Source organism: Sturnira hondurensis, unplaced genomic scaffold, assembly GCF_014824575.4.
Source record: "Sturnira hondurensis isolate 20B ecotype Veracruz unplaced genomic scaffold, ASM1482457v3 Scaffold0010128, whole genome shotgun sequence".
NCBI classification, from domain to species: domain Eukaryota; kingdom Metazoa; phylum Chordata; class Mammalia; order Chiroptera; family Phyllostomidae; genus Sturnira; species Sturnira hondurensis.
Window position 1 is genome coordinate 36,601,863 of NW_028082759.1, and position 19,430 is coordinate 36,621,292.

The following is a 19,430-nucleotide window of genomic DNA, read 5'->3' on the forward strand; positions in this document are numbered from 1 at the left end:
AGGAAGTACATTTGATAATACACTTTATGGCAAAACTACATAAAAAAAGCACTTTTATATTTTTCTGGTGGGTAAGCAGAAAGGTATAACTCATATAAAGAGGACTCTGACATTTTGTAGCAAAAGAGCACCCTTTGACCCATCAATCCCACTGCTAGAAATTTACTCCCAAACATAGCTTCACATATACAAAAATGTGAATAAGTTATCCAATACATTATTTGCAATTACAAAACAGCAGCAGCAACCCAATACTGACTCATAGGGTACTCTGGATAAATGATGGTATATCCACCCAGAGAAACACTATACAATCACCAAAAAGAATGAGAAAGATCTCTATGAACTGATATATAGAGTAATTTGTAGGATATACTGTCTAGTGGTAAAAAACAAAACACCAGACAGTACACATAGTGTGCTCTTTCATATATAAAAGATGGGAAAAGTAAACCATACATGTATATATTTTCTTATTTTTGCAAAAAAAAAAAGAAAGTCAGGAAGGATAAATGAAAAACTAATAAATATAACTGCCTGTAGAGGGTAGGTAAGTGGGGTGGAGAGAACAGAAGTACAAGAAAGACTTCTCTCATTAGCACTTTTTTTTAGCAGTTTTTACTTTTAAGCTATGCAAATATTTTATATATTCTAAACATAAAATTAGAGAGAAATAAAAACTCTTAACATTTAATACAGAAAAAAGTAAATCTTACTGTATACTAGATAGATAAAATAGCCACAGTAAAAAAATAAATTCAAATGTTTAAAATATAATACTAAGACTGTACATTCTTAATGGAATATATCTTAAGATCAAAGAACTGCAAAGATAACTTGAACTTTACTTAATAGGTTTCATGTTGGCATTGTTATTAGTATGTTTCTGAAACTATTTTGTGTTTATTGTACGTTAGCTTAAACAGATAAATAAATTGATGTTAAGAACCAAGTTTTTCATTGCGGGATAAGGAAAAAAAGATATATATATAGAATCAGGGATTTAAATTTGGGGTTGTTTCTTATTTGAACTCAAGAATCATGAAGTCACAAGTTTTCTTCAAGCTCTATCTATAAAAAGCCCCAGAAGTGATGATACTCCAGTAGTGGTGAGCACACCTCACACTGGGTTCTTTGTTTCTGATACTATTTCCCACTCAAAGAAACCGGGTTTCTTACAGACATGCTGGCTCCAGGTCTGGGGCCACAGCGTAAATCGTGGTACTGAGACATTCTGTGTCAGACAGCAAGGTGTTGAAGGACACCTTCAGAAGGACAAAGAAGTACTGAATAAAAAAATGTAAGTCTGCAGTAATTCTCAAAAAAGAGGAAGGGGAAATCTCTTCTTTAAGAAGAATGAAAGTAAAGAAAAAAACAAAAAGAAAGAAGAAATAGAATAATAAAAGTCACAATTATGCTACCTTCAATATATTAATTGATTAAGGCAAGTATCAGTAATAGATGCTAAAATCACTGGATGAGATTGTCGGGAAGCAGGACAGTCACAGAAATAAGTGGAAGTTATTTAAAGTGAGTTTAACTTACAGGACCATATTACTAATAAGCAACGATGAACCTCTGTTAAAAGGGCATGTAAATGTCATTAGCAACTAAAAGCTCAGTATTTTTACTGGATAACTCTATCAAACATTTAAGTCACATAACTCTACTACTACTTAATCTATCCCAGAGCATAAAAAAAACAGAATTTACAAATCCCAAATCTCATTACATGAAAAGGTTACACAATAAGAAAACTACTGCCTGATACCACTAATATTGCTATGAAAATCTTAACTAAAATATTAATAAATAGAATCCAAGAGCACATTTAAAAAAATAACACCATGACCAAATAAAGTTTATTAAAAAAATGCCAGGGTGTTTCAATAGTAAGAGACCCCTGAAAATCACAATAAAATTATGGAGAAAACTAGTGAGATCATCTCCCAGATACTGCGATATTTGACAAAATTCAGCTCTTAAAGAAAAATACATTTCAGTACTTAAAAAAAACTGAAATGACTGTAACTTAGAAGAATTTCTCATTTGCCAAAAATTCAAATACTCAATGCTAAATACTTAAGCCTTTTTTAAAAGAATCTGCTAAAAATGTAAGAGATATAAGTCTTAAGAGTAATGGGAGCAATTATTTTTGAGAGGCATCAAGAACTGACTGTAGGAACTATTGTGCTTTTATAGTTTCCAAGTATATGCTTTACATATTGCAAATGATTACTATATTTAGTAATGGTAAGATATTACAGAGATGTTAGAAATAATGTCTTTTGTCTGATTAAACCTGCTGCAACCGGTTAATGAAAGCATTCCATGTTATATGAAAATAATTTCAGGAAGTGTATTTCCAGCAGCTATAAAAATATGTGGTGTGTGTGTCTGTCTTATCTTATGAACAGTCACACATAGAATGTGTTTACAAATGGAACCTCGATCTTTTTTTTTTTAGTCTGCAAAAACTTATTTGGACAACCATTCTTGCAGTCTGCAAACTGTCTTGTCCATCAACGTGCTTGCAATGCCTCCTTAATTATTCCCCTCCCACTCCCTATGCCAGAACTAAGTAATGGTTTTCCTTGATATTTTCTAACCTAGGTCAAAAGCACTAAGATTTCTTAAATTAGGGGATCAGAATTTCCAATCTTCCAGTCACCTGGGTGGCTAACGCTTTAATTTGCGTAACAACTGTGTTCTCAGTCACTTCACTGGCAGCGGGAGGAGGAAAGGAAATGACACCAGAGGAGCTTTGCTGAAGATCAGAGGAACTGCAGCTGGGGCCTCCCATTCATCAGGTGGAGCATTTATATAGTCCTGCCACTTCTGTGAACAGCAGACTTTGTAAGAATGGCTCTCTTAGAAGTTTAGAACAGTCAACAAAAGCTGTCAGATTAACTTTGAGAAATTATATTTAGTTCACTAGAAAATTCCTCAGGGCTACAACCAGATCCTTACTGAAAAACCTTGCTAACTTTCTGTTTTTTACTAATGGGTTCTTGGTGGGTTTTATGTCTATCTCTATTGTATTTTTTTTCTCTTCAAAACTGGCAAGTAGATTGTCCAACTGACAAGATCAATTGGACATCAAGTATTTGGGTCTTCAGTAAATTTTGCTTAACAATGAGTCTTCTTGTTAATATTTAAAACAAATGCATTTTACTGATGATAATGGAAACTGGAAACCACATCAACAGTAAACGTTTTATTCAGATTGTAGCATAGTTACATTTTGAGAAAAGATTATTTACTAAGTCATTTTAAAAACATGTCTTCTTTTTTAGATGCTTTGTGTTAGTTTCTCTCTCAAATCTTAAAATAGATTCCCATACTTAATAAGAATGCAGTAAAACAAAAAATGAAATGGAGTTCACATAATATTGAGATCCTTGGCATCAATTCACTCCATGAAACAAGACAGGATTCAACTGAGGGAGTGGGACAGAGACAGGAAGCAAGTGTGTGGGTGGCTTTGGGGCACTGATATTTCTAGATCTGCAGGCTGCTCACATGGTTTGTTTAGTTCGTACCAATCACCGCCTTTCACCCTGGTGATTTGTACACTTTTCGGTTTACATACTTTAAAAGCTTAATGTGTTCTGTTCACGGCAGATGGGTGGTTAACTTCTAAGAGTTGAATAGCCTTAATCTGCACATTAGGTCTAGACCTAATATCCATGCTTCTGTGATAACTGGTAAACCAGTACTGTGGTTCCCAAGCCTCTGGGACGGAAGACTCCATGAACCTCCTGCCTCCTGCCTCCTGCCCCCACCTCCTTCTGTAACTTGGCCTAGGGCTGGTGTGTGATGGGGAACATCCAGTATTGCCAAGGACACTTTCCCAAGAAGTGGTGATGTAATGTTTGATTTTCTGGGGTATCATTAGCAAGTTATACAAGATACTATCATATTTTGAACAAAAGCATTTAAAAATTAGTTGGTTTATGAATTAAATTTTAGAATCACTGGCATAATGGAAAAAAGAGGATGCTGGTTTGAAAGGGAGCATGGATACCCACTACTTCATTTCCTCTCTCATTCACCTTTTAATCTACTTGCCTCTTTGTAGACATTTATTGCATGTACGATAAATATTCACTGACTTCTGTGGGACAGGGACTGAGGATATGAAGATGAATCTTGTATCTGCCTGTGTTGGAGAATGGCTAGCTTATCAAACCTATTTCCTATTTCCTGGGCAAGAAGTTAAACTGTATTTCCCAGCCTCCCCACACTCAGGCGGGGCACATGACTGAGCTGATAGCCAATGCAATACAAAGCCTGGTCCATGAAAACCTCCCATGAGACCTGGCTGGTGTAGCTCAGTGGATTGAGTGCGGGCTGCGAACCGCACGATTGCAGTTCGATTCCCAGTCAGGGCACATGCCTGGGTTGCAGGCCAGTTCCCAGCAGGGGACGCATGAGAAGCAACCATACATTGATTATTTCTCTCCTTCCCTTACTCTCTAAAGATAAATAAATAAAATCTTAAAAAAAAAATCCTCCCATGTGAGATCCCTTCCATGCTTTCTCCACCCATCTGGACTGATTGTGGTGAGCACCGCCCCTGGAAATCGTGGAATCCATAAGGATCCTGAAACATTACTTGCAGGAGGGCCACTCACTAACCAGGAACCGTTTTGGGGCTTGATGTGCCTGAGAAGTAAACTTACTTCACATTTCTGGGGTGGTTTGCTATAGCCCTGACATTATCTAATGCTGTAAGCTCAGGGAACTAATTATCTTTTAAGGAGTTACCGACTTACACACCAAAAAACTTTATAATTTATTAAGTGCTATAATGAAATAATGAAATTATTAATAGTTGGAGGAAGCAGCAGTTGATTCTCCCAGAAGGGGTTCTTGAAGTACCATGTGAATCGAGGTTTGAAGAATAAATGGGTAATAATTTACCAGGGGGGACAAGTAAGGGGGAAGGGGTGAGTTCTAGTAAAGGGGAGGGTATGGATGAGCAAAGGCATGAACAGATAGAACGTGCTCAGGAGTATTTGGATATGGCTAATTGTACTTGCAAGGGGAGTGGTAGGAGCTAAGACCAGAAAAGGGGTTTGAGGCCAAGCTGTGGTAAGAAGAAAGATCATTATCTTGTACGTACTAAGTTATTCAAGGTTTCAAGTGACAGAGCATACAAAAGACAACTGGAAAGGGGAGAGCCTGGAGATGGGAGTGTTACCAAGATGTAGTGGCAGTGGACATGAAGAAAAAGGGACAGCAGGGACAAATATCTTCGAGGTAATGCGAACCTGATTAGATGTGGTGGGCAGAGGGAGGGAAAGTGATAAAGCTGAGGAGTTGTTAGCTTCCATCTTAGAATAAAAAATAAAATCTTGAGTACTGACAGAAGGAGATGTTCTGAAATCAGAAAGCAAGACAAATCACGGGTGGGGGGAAGAGGAGAATCATAGTTAGTTCAGTTTTTAAATTACTGAGTTAGACACATTTCTGAATCCTTAAATAGGTCACGGGGGATTATGAGTCTGGACTAAAGTGTATTTACTTTAGGTATGGGTCATCTCTTAGAAGTGAGAACATGAGAAAGCCCTACATTTCCTAGCAGGGAAAGCTGATCTATTTTTTAAAATTTATTTATTTATTTTTACAGAGGGAGAGGGAGGGAGAACGAGAGGGGGAGAACTGTCAATGTGTGGTTGTTTCTTACACATCCCCCACAGGGGACGGGCCTGCAACACAGGCATGTGCCCTAGACCTGGAATTGAACTGGCCATTCTTTGGTTTACTGGCTGGTACTCAGTCCCACTGAGCCATACCAGCTAGGGCACTAATCTACTTTTTAACTTTAATTTTATTCATTAAATAATGGTAATCGTATAATTTAAACAAATAATTTTAAAAAGTTAGATACAAGGAGAAGTCTTTCTTTCCCCCCTATTTCTTAAGCACCCCCTTTTCTTTTCCTAGAGTAACTAATGTTATCAGATTTCTTAGATCCTTCTTCCTGAGACAGTCTACATTTATACAAGCAAATACACAGAAATCTTCCTTTTCCTCCCTTTTATAACACATACAGACTCCTCGAACTTCCTGCTGCCTTCCCAGCCAAAGGTCATTTACATACCTTAGAGTGGCACCTTCAGTCTTAACCACATCTCCATCTTTTAGATAAATGTATTGTTGCTCTCCATCTCCTATAATTTCTTCTCTCTGAGGATTCCGTGGGAGTTTTTTAATGCAATACGTGGTATCTAGTGACAAAAAGTAAAGTATTTGTCACACTTTACATGTTAATTCGGCCTTTTAAAAATATTTTATTTATCTTTACAGGGGAAGGGAAGGAGAGAGGGAGAGAAATATCAGTGTATGGTTGCCTCTCATGCATCCCCTGCTGGGAACTGGCCTGCAACCCAGGCATGTGCCCTGACTGGGAATCGAACTTCAATCGTGTGGTTTGCAAGCCCACGCTCAATCCACTTACCTACACCAGCCAGGGCTAATTCAGCCTTTTAAGAGATCAATTTTCACAGAACACTTGTGAGTAGCTGCAAGAACTACTAACATTAAGAGACAACAAAAAATGGGGTGAAGTATAGAAGCATATCTCTGGGATGGTAACAAGTTCTTCTATCTCAACAACACAGCTTTCTACTCTCTCATACCCTTCTAAGTTTACATGAAAGCCTGTGTTTTTCTAGTCATTCCTATTTTATACAACAATTTGACAGTTCTTCATAATCTCAGCTAGCTTTGATATCAAGGTGGGTGTCAAAGAGGGAATAATACAGGACATAGGAATTTCTCTCTGCGCCTCTCTCTAGGTGCCTAACAATAAAAGTCACATCATGGTAGTAGTTAATAGGAGACGGATGATAATATAAAGCTTTTTCTGGGAATGCTGAAAGGGAGTCCCAAACCCAGGGCTAAGACATTAAAACATAGTAATAAATTTAACCCACACTACCTGTCATCAACACAAAGAAAATCAATTAATTAACCAATCAATAGCTGATTGCCGACTATTTAACCAGTATAGTGAACACAAGTGCTATAACATCGAAGTGCTTTAAACTGTCATAGTTGGGAAGTAAAGATTACAAACAATATAATTGAAGATCTATACTCAATATCATTTAATGAATACAAAATGAACAATTAAGCTAATAAAAGCAGAATGAGTTTAGAGAAAGGAGAAACAATTAGGAAACGACTCATAAATATAATTTAAGGTGAGCTCAGATCCCTGTCGTAACTGAAATTCTGTGTGGGTGCGGGGATGGGAGTCACTGTGGAGGGGCACAAAGGGACTTCTTTTCGGGTAAGCGTTCTTTATCTTGATTGGATCGGTCACACAGGTGTTTATGAACTACACACCGAAAATGGGGACATTTTATGTACGTAAATTCAAGCTCAATACAGTTGATTTTTGAAGGAGAAAAAGCAGTCCATGAACATTTTAAGTTTCCAAATTGACCCTCATGCTAAAAGAGTTGACCAAAGCTAATTAAGAACACTGAGCATAGTTTTCTTTTCTTTTTTTTAGTAAAAATATTTTTATTTATTTATTTTTAGAGAGAGAGGAAGAGAGGGAGCAAGAGAGGGAGAGAAACAGATCAATGTGTGGTTCCCTTTCCCGTGCACCCTACTGGGACCTGGCCCGCAACCCAGGCATGGGCCCCAAGTGGGAATTAAACCAGTGACTCTTTGGTTCACGGATTGGTACTCGATCCACTGAGCCACACCAGCCAGGGCATTGGTGCAGTTTTTTAATTCACAAAATTTAATGGGTAGATAGACAAGAGAAAGAAAGATGAGGAAAAGTCAAAGTGGGAGAGAATGATTTCCTATGGCATACAGTCCCTCTTGGATTGGAAGAAAGAGGTTAATGGGGTAAGAAAGTTAGGTTGGAAAGCTTTTTATAATGAGCAGCCTGCTGATACTGACTATTGTAGTTAAGATCTTTCGGTTCCAATTGTAGTCTCAAGGCCTAAAAAGAAGATACTTAAAACTATTAGTTGTGAATGAACATTCTTGACCTCCTTGTCCTTCATGTGCTTTGAACATGTCAAGCACACTCCCATTCTAGTACCTGCTCCTGCAATGCCCTTCGCCTGGGATACCTTCCTTTGATACCTATATGGCTACTCCCTCTCCCTGTCTATCCTGGGCATAATGGCTACAGCTCTCTTTCACCTTGTTCTACTTTTTCTTCACTTAGCTTTATCTCATAGCACCTATCACCAACTAACTTACTATATTTACCATTTAACTTCCCTACTAGAATGAAAGCCTCATGAGAGCACAGTCTTTGTTTTACTTGCCATTATATCCCTTGTACCAAGATCAGTGCTTGGATGTAGCAGCAACTTGAATACTTGTTAAAGGAAAGAATGAATGAATGAATGAATGAGTGTGTGTGACGGTGGGATGCAGGAACAGGGAGAGAGATGGTAAAGCACTAGTACTCAATAGATTTCAGGAACAGAGCATTATCTATACAACGATCCTTCACCAGTACTTAGTGTATCAGAGTAACTGCCTTAAAGTCATGGAAGACCCGAGATAATGTTTAGAATGCGGACAGTAACAGTGACTGCCTCTAGTACCCATGCGAAGTGTATAGCACAGTATCGGGCACACAGTGAATGCTCAACAGTGGTTAGTCATTATGAAATCTGAAGTAGTAACTGTCACACAGACTAAGAACTGATCTTCATCACTGGGCAAAGGGGAAAAATAAGAGGGAGAAGACATCTGAAATAGAAAATAGGACTTTTATATTTTTTCCTTTGTTAGAAATGGGCACAGTTTTAACAAAGTTAAGTAACTTTGTTACTTATATTTTTTTCTTATATTAATTTCTAAAAGTAGAATTTAAATATGAGGTATACAGCCTGGCTAGTATGGCTCAGTGGGTTGGGTGTTGTCCTGCAAACCAAAAGGTCTGATTTGATTCCTGGTCAGGGCGCACACCTGGGTTTTGGGCTAGATCTCGGATTGGGGCCATACCAGAGGCAACTGAGATGACCAATGTTTCTCTCCCTCTCTCTCCTTCCCTTCCTCTCTCTCTAAAATTAAATAAATAAAATCTTAAAAAAATAAGATATTTAGTAAATGGGCTTACTAGCTTATATCAAACAAATTATTCCCAAAACACAGTTTTCCTCGGTGAGCTTAATGAATGTATTCTGTTTACCATTCTTAATGTTTTTACAAATATCTCGTATGCCTCCAGCATGATCAGGATGCCAATGAGTCACTATGATTTCCTGGATTGCTGTGTTAAATTCGTTCAGAGCCTGCTTCAAACAGGTGATATATTCTGGAATAGCCGGTTCTCCAGTGTCGATGAGGATTCTCCTGAAAGTTAAATGGAATATAATCACACAATTGGTACAGTTAATAAATATTAGCATATTTCTCACACAGATAATTTATATTTAAGAAACTGCATAAATTGCTTTGCTTTTAAAACCAGATGTTACTTCAGCTTAACTGTAGTCATCTCTCTTTAAGAAAGTTCTTATAGCTAAAAGTAAGTCTGCATAAGGAATAATAGCCATAATATCACACACTTACCTAGCACTTAAAATAAATATGGCACTGTTGCAAAACCTCACTTTAAAATTGTAGTCCTCATAAAACAACTATTTAAGGTAGGTATTTATTATACATGTACGTAGAAATCAAGAAAATTGCCCAAGGTTATTACTCTGCAAATAAATGGTAGAACCAGTATTCAAACCTAGGTATTCTGGTGTCAAAATATGTGATTTTATTCATTCTGCCTTGTCTTTTACAATAATCCTCAAATGTCTCAGAGACATGAAAGGATCTGATTCAATGGAAGTCCTAAAGATGCCTATTCTTCTGCACTGCACACAAAACTTATCCCTGAAGCTTTACATTAGCTCGCTTACACATGAAAATGAAGGCAGCAGAAAGCATGGATAAAATGTCAAAGCTAATTTATTTCTTTACTTAAGTAACACTGTTAGTTATTATTTTTCCACTTAGGGTTCTGAACCTCCATATACTTCTCTATGAAGTTTTCCTGAACTAAAGAAAGAAATAAGAAACCACCCTGGCTGGGTGGTTCAGTTAATTGGAACGCTGTCCCTTACATCAAAAAGGTTGCAGGTTTGATTCCTGGTCAGGGCACATACCTAGGTTGTGGGTTCAATCCCCGGATGGGGTGCGTATGGGAGGCAACTCAATGACATTTCTTTTACATTGATGTTTCTCTCTGTCTCAACTCAATAAACATACATCCTTGGGTGAGGATTAAAAAAAAGAAATAAGGGTGACATTTCCCCCTCAAGAGCCAATTGATAAACTTCTTAATTCATGTTGTTTCACAATAACACCTCCCTAATTTAGGCTGCAGGAGAGAAGATGTCTTGAGGAAAAGACTGAGTCATTCACTCATTTATTAATTCATCAATAACTGTTCTGAATTGTCTACCATGTGCCACAGTTTTCTTGTAAGACAAAAACCTTCTTTACATTCAGGTGGAGGGTGGGAAGGGGGAACTGTGAAAATAAACATTAACATTAACAGTAACAGTAAAGGGTAACAGAAAGCATTCTACAGAACATTAAAATGGGAGTAAATGACACAAACTAACTAGATAGCTATTTTATATTGGATCATTTGTTTCCCTAACCCCATTCCCTGAGACCTAATAACAAACTGCCCTCTGGCAGGGGAGGAGGCCAGCAGCTTTACAATGTACTGGCTTCTATCTACATTATTAGTTCCATAGAGCAGTCACTCTACCTGACAGGTACACAGTGTTATAACTGTCCATTCTAGAAACAGGGAAGTGATGATTATACTGGCCCAAGGGTGCATTATGAGATCCTGTTGTCAGTGGAAAAGAAGAGATGACTTATTTAATTACTTATTTATTTTTAATAGCAAGTCTTTAAAAAAAGAATTTATTTATTTTTAGGCAGAGGAGAAGGGAGGGAGAAAGAGAAGAAGAGGAACATTAATGTGTGGTTGCCTCTCACACACCTCCACCGAGGACCTGGCTTGCAACCCAGGCATGTGCCCTGACTGGGAATTGAACTTGCGACCCTCTGGTTCACAGGCCTGTGCTCAATCCACTAAGCCATACCAGCTGTGGCAGGAAGAAATGATTTAAAGAACATTTATGAAGTAAGTACATACCTGTCAATAATTACTTTAAAAGTAAATATTTCAATCAAAAGACATAGGGTGGCTAAATGGATAAAAAAAATCAAGACACAGATGTACACTGCCTGTAAGAGGCTCAGTTTAGATCTGAAGGCGCACCCAGACTGAATGTTAGGAACATATTCCATGCAAATGGAAATAAAAAGAATGCTGGGGTAACACTTACATTAGACAAAATAGAGTTTATTTTTTTTAATTTTTTTTAACCAAACCAGTGAATCGTACGAATCACCCTGATGCTTTTTTAAAATGTATATTTACATCTCTTTAGTCTCCTTTATTTTTTTAATAATTTTTAAAAATTTAATTCTTGTTCAAGTACAGCTTTCTGTCTTATATTCCCAGCCCTGCCCCCCCCCTCCGCCCAGTGCTCCCCACCTCCCTCCCATTTTCACCCCCCCCCCGCCTTAGTTATTGTCCATGTGTCCTTTATACTTGTTCATGTGAGTCCATCCCCTTTTCCCCTATGATTCTCTCCCCTCTCCCCTCTGGACCCTGTCAGCCTGTTCCGTATTTGAGTGTCATTGGTCATATTTTGTTTGCTTGTTTGTTTTGTTGTTTAGATTCCTGTTAATGGTGATAGCATATGGTATTTGTCTTTCACCGCCTGGCTTATTTCACTCAGCATAATGCTTTCCAGTTCCATCCATGATGTTGCAAAGGGTAGGAGCTCCTTCTTCCTTTCTGCAGCATAGAATTCCATTGTGTAAATGTACCATAGTTTTTTAATCCAGTCATTTACCGATGGGCATCTAGGTTGCTTCCAACTCTTGGCTATATTGAATTGTGCTGCTATGAACATCGGAGTGCACAGGTTCTTTTGGATTGGTGTTTCAGGGTTCTTAGGATATACTCCTAATAGTGGAATTGCTGGGTCAAAGGGCACATTCATTTTTAGTTTTCTTAGAAAATTCCATAATGTTTCCCATAGTGGTTGTACCAGTCTGCAATCCCACCAACAGTGAACTAGAGTCCCTTTTTCCCCACAACCTCTCCAGCACTTGTTGTTTGTTTCTTTGTTTATGATAGCCATTCTGACTGGTGTTAAGTGGTATCTCATTGTGATTTTAAAGACAAAAATAGACTTTAAAACTAAGACTGAAAGAAGAGATAGAGAAAGGCCTTACATAATGAGAAAGGGATCAAGCCAATAAGAGGATCTAACATGTATAAATACCTATGTAACCAACAGAGAAGCAACTAAATACATAAAGCAAATATTAACAGACATAGTCCTGATTGGTGTGGCCCAGGTGGTTGGGTGTTGTCTCTCAAATTAAAAGGTCTCAGGTTCAATCCACAGTCAGGGCACATGCATGGGTTGTAGGTTCAGTCCCCCGCAGGGGCCCTTGTGAGAGGCAACCAATTGATGTTTATCTCTCACATTGATGTTTCTCTCCCTCTTTCTCTCTCCCTTTCCCCTCTCTCTAAAATAAAATAAAAAGTTAAAATTCTGCTGCTTAGAAAATATATATACTTTCATTTGAATAAAATAAAATGTCACATTATACCAGTTAGAATAGACAATGTTCCATCCAAAACAGCAGAATATACATTCTTTTCAAGTGCACATGAAACATTCTCCAGGATAGACTACACGTTAGATCATAAAGAAACTCTAAACAAATTTAAGACTGAAATTATATCAAGCACCCTTTACAGTATGAAACTAGAAATCAATTATAAAAAGAAAACTGAAAAAAGACAAACACTTGGATGCTAAACAACGTGCAACTAAAAAGCCAATGTGTCAAAGAGGAAATCAAAGAAATAAAAAAATACATTGAGACACAAACAGAAACACAATGTACCAAAATATGTGAGATGCAGCAAAAGCAATTCTAAAAAGAAAGTTTATAGTGATATAGGCCCACCCCAAGAAACAAGAAAAATCCTAAATAAACAACTTTATTTTTAAAGGAACTAGAAAAAGAACAAAAACCAAAATAAGTAAAAAGAAGAAAGTTATAAAGGTCAGAGTAGAAATAAATGAAATAGAGACTGAAATAAAATAATAAAAACAATCAAGGAAACTAAGAATAGGTTCTTTGGAAAGACAGACAAAATCAATAAACATTTAGTCAGACTCACCAAGAAAAATAGAGGGACCAGATAGATAAAATCAGAAATGAAAAAGAAGTAAAAACAGACTCCCCAGCAGCACACAGAATCACAGAGATTACTATGAACATTATATAGCAACAAACTCAACAACCTAGAAGAAATTAACAAATTTCTAGAAACAAAAAATGTTCTAAGACTGACTCAGGAAGACACAGAAAATCTCAACAGACCAGCCATTAGTAATGAAATTGAGTCTGTAATTTAAAAACTCCCACCAAGCCAAAGTCCAGGACTACAAGGTTTTACAGATGAGTTCTGTCAAACATTTACAGAAGAGTTGACATCTACTCTTCTCACACTATTCCAAAAAACTGAAGGGGGCCCTGGCTGGCGTAGCTCAGTGGATTGAGTGCGGGCCTGCAAACCAGAGGATCGCAGTTTGATTCCCAGTCAGGGCACATGCCTGGGTTGCAGGCCGGTTCCCAGCAGGGGATGCGTGGGGGGCAACCATACAATAATATTTCTCCCCCTTTCTCCTTCCCTTCCCCTCTAAAGATAAATAAATAAAATCTTTAGAAAAATTGAAGGGGAAGGAATACTTCTAAAGGCATTCTATGAAGCCAGCATACCCTGATACCCAAACTAGAAAAAGACACTATAAAAAAAGATAATTATCGGCCAATATCCCTGATGAACTTAGATGCAAAAATCCTCACCAATATATTAGCAAAGCAAATTCTACAATACATTAAAAGGATCATACACCATGATCAAGAGGGATTTATCCCAGGGAGGCAAGGATGATTCAATATTTACAAATAACCATTACGATACACATTTACAGAATGAAGGATAAAAATCATGATCATCTCAACAGATGCAGAAATAGCAGTTGATAAAATTCAACATCCATTTATGATAAAAACTCTCAATGAAGTGGTATAAAGGAAATATACCTCACCATAATATGAGCTATATATGACAAATCCACATACTCAATGGTGAAAAACTCAAGGCTTTTCCTCTAAGATTAGGAACAAGGCAAGGATGCCCACTCTCACTATTTTTCTTCAACATAGTTTTGGAAGTCCAAGACACTGCAATCAAACAAACAAAAAAAGAAATAAAAGGCATCCAAATGGGAAAGGAAGAAGTAAAACAATCCCTATTTCCTGATGACATGATACTATGTATAGAAAACCCTAAAGACTCCACCAAAAAGCCATTAGAACTAACAAAGTCAGTAACGTTGCAGGACACAAAATTATTACACAGAAATCTGTTGTATTCCTATACAATAACCATGAACTATCAGAAAGAGAGATTAAGTTCTGGCCAAGATGGAGGTAGGTAGACATGCTTTGCCTTCTTGCACAACCATAAGAAGGATCGCAACTAACCTCAAAACAAAAAACAACCAGAACTGCCAGAAAATTAAATTGTGTGGAAGTCTGACAACTAAGGATGTAAAGAAACAACATTCATCCAGATGGGCGGGAGGGACAGAGACGGGGCGCTGGGTTAGAGACGATGTGGTGTGGCAGTGGCTAGATGGCAGCAGTGGCTGGCAGGATGGGTGGCCCCACATTCATGTGTGGTGGATGAAAATCAGGAGGGACACTTCGGGAAGGAGCAATCTCAGCTCCAGGCCATAGCACACAGTCCAGTGTTCCAATGCCGGGATGATAAAGTCTCCTAACTTCTGGCTGTAAAAACCAGTGGCGGTTGGAGCAGCGGAAGAAACTGCTGGTCTCTCAGGAGAGTCCATTTAAAGGGCCCCCACCATCCTAGAACATACTCAAACTGATCCAGCCCGGGAACCTCCACAAGGCAATAGCTAGAGGGGCACCAGTCGTATCTGGGAAGTGGGTGAAGTGACTGGAAATGGGGTGAGTGCTGAGCAGCAGCATTGTTCCCTCTCTGACCCCTCCCCCACATACACTGCCACACAGTGGTGAAGATGGTTGCCTCTTCTTTGTGAATACCTAAAGTTCTGCCTCCTACAATGTAGCAGGTTCACCAAGGCAGGGAGTCAAAGCAGCTCTACTGAATATACAGAAACCAACACAGGGAGGCTGCCAAATTGAGGAGACAAAGAAACATGGCACAAATGAAAGAACAGATCAAAACTCCAGAAAAACAACTAAGTGAAACAGAGGCAGCCAACCTATTAGATGCAGAGTTCAAAACACTGGTATAAAGATGATCAGAGAACTCACTGAGTATGGCAAACACATAAAGGAAGAAATGAAGGCCACACTAAGTGAAATAAAGAAAAATCTACAAGGATCCAACAGTGAAGGGAAGGAAGCCATGGAATGTAAGGGTGAAATAAATAGTCAACCAGTACAGAATGAAGACACAAGAATTCAAAAGAAATGAGGAGAGAATAAGACGACTTTGGGACAGCTCCAAAAGTGCCAACATTTGAATCATAGGGATGCCAGAAGGAGACGAGGAAGAACAAGAAATTGAAAACTTATTAAAAACATAATGAAAGAAAACTTCCTGAATTTGACAAAGGAAATGGACATATAAATCCAGGAAGCACAGAGAGTCCCAAACAAGTTGGATCCAAAGAGGACCACACCAAGACTCATTGTAATTAAAATGCCAAAGGTTAAAGATAAAGAGAGGATCTTAAAAGGAGCAAGAGAAAAGCAGAGAGTTACCTACAAAGGTGTTCCCATAAGATTGTCAGCTGATTTCTCAAAAGAGACCTTGCAGGCAAGAAGGGGCTGGAAAGAAGTATTCAAAGTGACGAAAAGCAAGGACCTACAGCCTAGATTACTCTATGCAGCAAAGCTATCATTTAGAATGGAAGGGCAGATAAAATGCTTCCCAGAAAAGGTAAAATTAAAGGAGTTCATTATCACTAAGCCCTTATTAAATGAAATGTTAAAGGCACTTATATAAGAAAAAGAAGATGAAAAATATTAACAGTGAACGGACAGCAAACTCACAGTTATTAACAACCACACCTAAAACAAAAGCAAACCAAAAGGACAGCTAGATCAGGAGTGGAACCATAGAAATGAAGAACACATGGAAGGTTAGCAACAGGGGAGTGGGAGGAGGAGAAGGGGGGAGAAGGTACAGAAAATAGCATAGACAGTAGGTAGAAAATAGATAGGGGGAGGGCAAGAATAGTGGGGGAAATATAGACTCTAAAGAACTTGAGACACGTGGTTATAAACTAAGGGGGGAGAATGGTGGGGGAGGGAGGGTGCGGGTGGAGGGGAATGAAGGGGGGGGAATAGAACAACTGTAATGGTATAATCAATAAAATATATTTAAAAAAAAGAAAAAGAAAAAATAGATACTAACATTCAAATAAAATGGTAATGAAAGAATGCCATCGAGTTTAATGACCTAGGAGCCACCCCTGATCTCAGAACTGTTTTGTGCAGTGGAAGAGGTAGATATCAGAAGCTCTTACTTGGACCCAATCAATATTCATTTCTAGCCACCTGACTTCTACCTTACATAGAAGAGTAACATCATCTGTCCATTAATTCATTCTGGCTCAACTATATGCACTCACCATATATATCTCTCATATACATATGAGTGACTCCACTGGCCATTCCACTCCATGAATTCATGTGAGTAGTAGTGCAGACACTGTCAGATGGGAGACACGAGTCTACTCTTTCTTTAGTCAATTTCAGGTTCCTCATGTCCCTTGTACCACAAGCACTTTGCTAACCTGAATGTAATTCTTGGCTAACCTGAATGTCGACTTCACCTTTTGCCTGCCTGACTTGCTTCAGCTGCTCCATCTTGTTGCCTCTAACTGACCTGCTGGAAAAAAGGCAAATACAGTACTGCACATAAATACAATGTACTGCACATAAAAACTCAATATATTACACACATTAAACTGTGTCTAGTGTTCAAGTTTGCTTTATTAATTGTAACATGTCTTGACTGCACAATTAAATTCTATGCTCAAGGAGAACAATATCTTATTCCTACTTTGTAGTGTCTACGTTACACTAAGTACACAAAAATTGCCCTATGCAGTTATTGCACAATAAACCACATATCTCCATTTCTGCACAAAACAGAATGCAGCTGAACAAGAGAAAAAAAAATCTTAGAAAGAGAGATACATTATTCCATCAAAAAATCACCTAAATAAGGCTACACAATAGTAACAAACAAAAAGTAGGAAGCTCTTCTTCCCCAAGGGCTGTGTGGGGGCTTTTCCGGTTTTCAGCAATCCGGCAACAAGAAAACCCTGCCCTCTGCTGCCCAGTTCAGAAAAAGATCTCACCTGAGTAACCGGTTTTGGGAAGAAGTTACACTCGGGGCAAACCGCGAGTGAAAGTCAGAAGGTGAGCCATGACAACATTCTCCTAGATTCTTAAAAAAACTACAAGCGATACTCATTTCTCAACCATTTAAACACGCTCACCCTGGCATTCAACATCAAAATAAATAGAGTTTCAAAAACAAGTTGTTTTGATTTTTTAAAAAATTACTTCTCACCAGCCCAGTTGGAAGCTAGAGAGGTTATCATCGCAATGGTCGTGATTTAAGGGAGGTAGACGACCGAGGCCTCTGTGGACGGTTGCTTCTACGTGGGGCTGCCCCGCCGGGGCTGGAGGACGCAATTCTGTCCGAGGCGAGCACTGATCAAAGTTCCAGGTCGGCGTGTTCGGCTGACCACTATTTTGTGGCAAGGAGGTGGGGGACGTTTACCTGGGGCCGGTCCCTATCAGGTAGGTGTTGGTGCCCTGCAGAGTCATGGGACCCGGGTTACAGCCCAGGACGCGCACTACCCGACTGGAGAGCTGCTCGATGCGTTGCAAAGTGGCTGCCATCTTCGCCTAAGCCCAGGTAGGAGCGTAGCTCACGTTGTGACCGCAGAACAGAAACCGCAAGTAGGCCAGTGGCGGAACTAGCAGTCACCACCCGACTGGACGCGGAACTAGCAGTCACCAGACTAGAGGCGGAGAGGGATCGCCTCCATGCTGGGGGCGGGGCCAGAGGTCACGTGTCGCGGCGAGAGGGGAGGGGGTGGGGAATTTTCAGTTTCTCCGCTGGGTGGGCGGGGCCAGAGTCACGTGTCCCCGCACGCGGGGACATGAGCGAGGGCGTTCGCAGGCAAGAGTCGTACGACTGCGAGAGGCGAGGCGGGGTTTGAGTGGTGCCGCTTGTAGAGCAAGGTGCCTTCACGGGAGTTTGTTCTGGGGCGGACGGGAGACGTTTTAACCTGGGAAATCTTGTGATGGAGCGAAGAGGGGGGAGGTTGGGGGTACGTACTCAGTTCTAAATCCCGGGAAGCGGGACTCCTCCGGTTTGTAGGCAGTGGTGTGTGGGTGTGTGTGTGAGTGAGGAGTAACCTGTTTATCTTTCATACTAAACAGCTGTAAGTAGTGTGTACCAAGCGCTCTCCATCTGCTGAGTGCTCTTTATCAATATCTCATTTAACCCTCACATCAACAATTGCCCCCTGTGCTACCGGCCTGCCCAGGGTGTTAGGGCTGCCTTGGACTAGAGAACTAGGTTTAAGAGATTAACCTTCCCAATGTTAACTACCGCTCTCAATTAAAAACATTGAGTGACAATGTACCTAAAAAATTGTTCAGATCCTAGGATCTGTTTCATCGAGTTTTGACAGTTGTATGTAACCACGCCCCTCAAACAGATGGTAGACTATATTCAGTATCCCAGCCCACCTCTTCTTAAAACAAATGAGGAATTAACACACGAGATGCTTACAGTTATAAAATTTAGTGCAAGCATTTTAACATTCTTTTTTGCCTGTCTTTCTTCAGGAAAGGCTATATCAGTTTATTACAGATTTTTTAAAAGAGACACCCGTATTATTTGTGACACATTTCCATGCCTTGTGTAGCAGAGATGTACTTTTAATGGCTAAGTGTTTCAAAAAACTTCACTGAAATAATCATGTAAATTATCCCCTTTGCAAAGGGAGGGCAAACAATATGTCCTTTAAAACATGCGTGGAATAACCATCAAAGTTCCCTATGTCAGGAATGGTCAACTCACCAATATTTATGTACCTGTGGCCATGGATTAGTGGCTGTTCAGGCAGTAATCCACCTCTGTCTTCCCTCACCCTCAGGACTCTGGCAAGTCAGCAGAAAGTCAGTGGAACAGTGGTTTCTGGACCACAGTGCTCTTTTTGAGACTCATAGGTAGCTCT

General features: G+C 39.2%; 1 protein-coding gene across 2 annotated transcripts in view; it reads right to left on the reverse strand.

Annotated features, from left to right (window-relative positions):
• LACTB2 (lactamase beta 2) overlaps window positions 1–18,206 on the reverse strand; it is a 34,719-nt gene extending 16,513 nt beyond the window's left edge. For both annotated transcript variants that reach the window (XM_037058693.1, XM_037058691.1), the window contains exons 1-3: window positions 17,960–18,206; window positions 9,182–9,345; window positions 6,110–6,236 (exon numbers count right to left, since the gene is read on the reverse strand). In XM_037058693.1, the coding sequence (XP_036914588.1) occupies window positions 6,110–6,236; window positions 9,182–9,345; window positions 17,960–18,081 (413 nt within the window). In that variant the 5' untranslated portion in view covers window positions 18,082–18,206. The remainder of the gene's footprint in view (window positions 1–6,109; window positions 6,237–9,181; window positions 9,346–17,959) is intronic.
• Window positions 18,207–19,430: the final 1,224 nt, after the last annotated feature.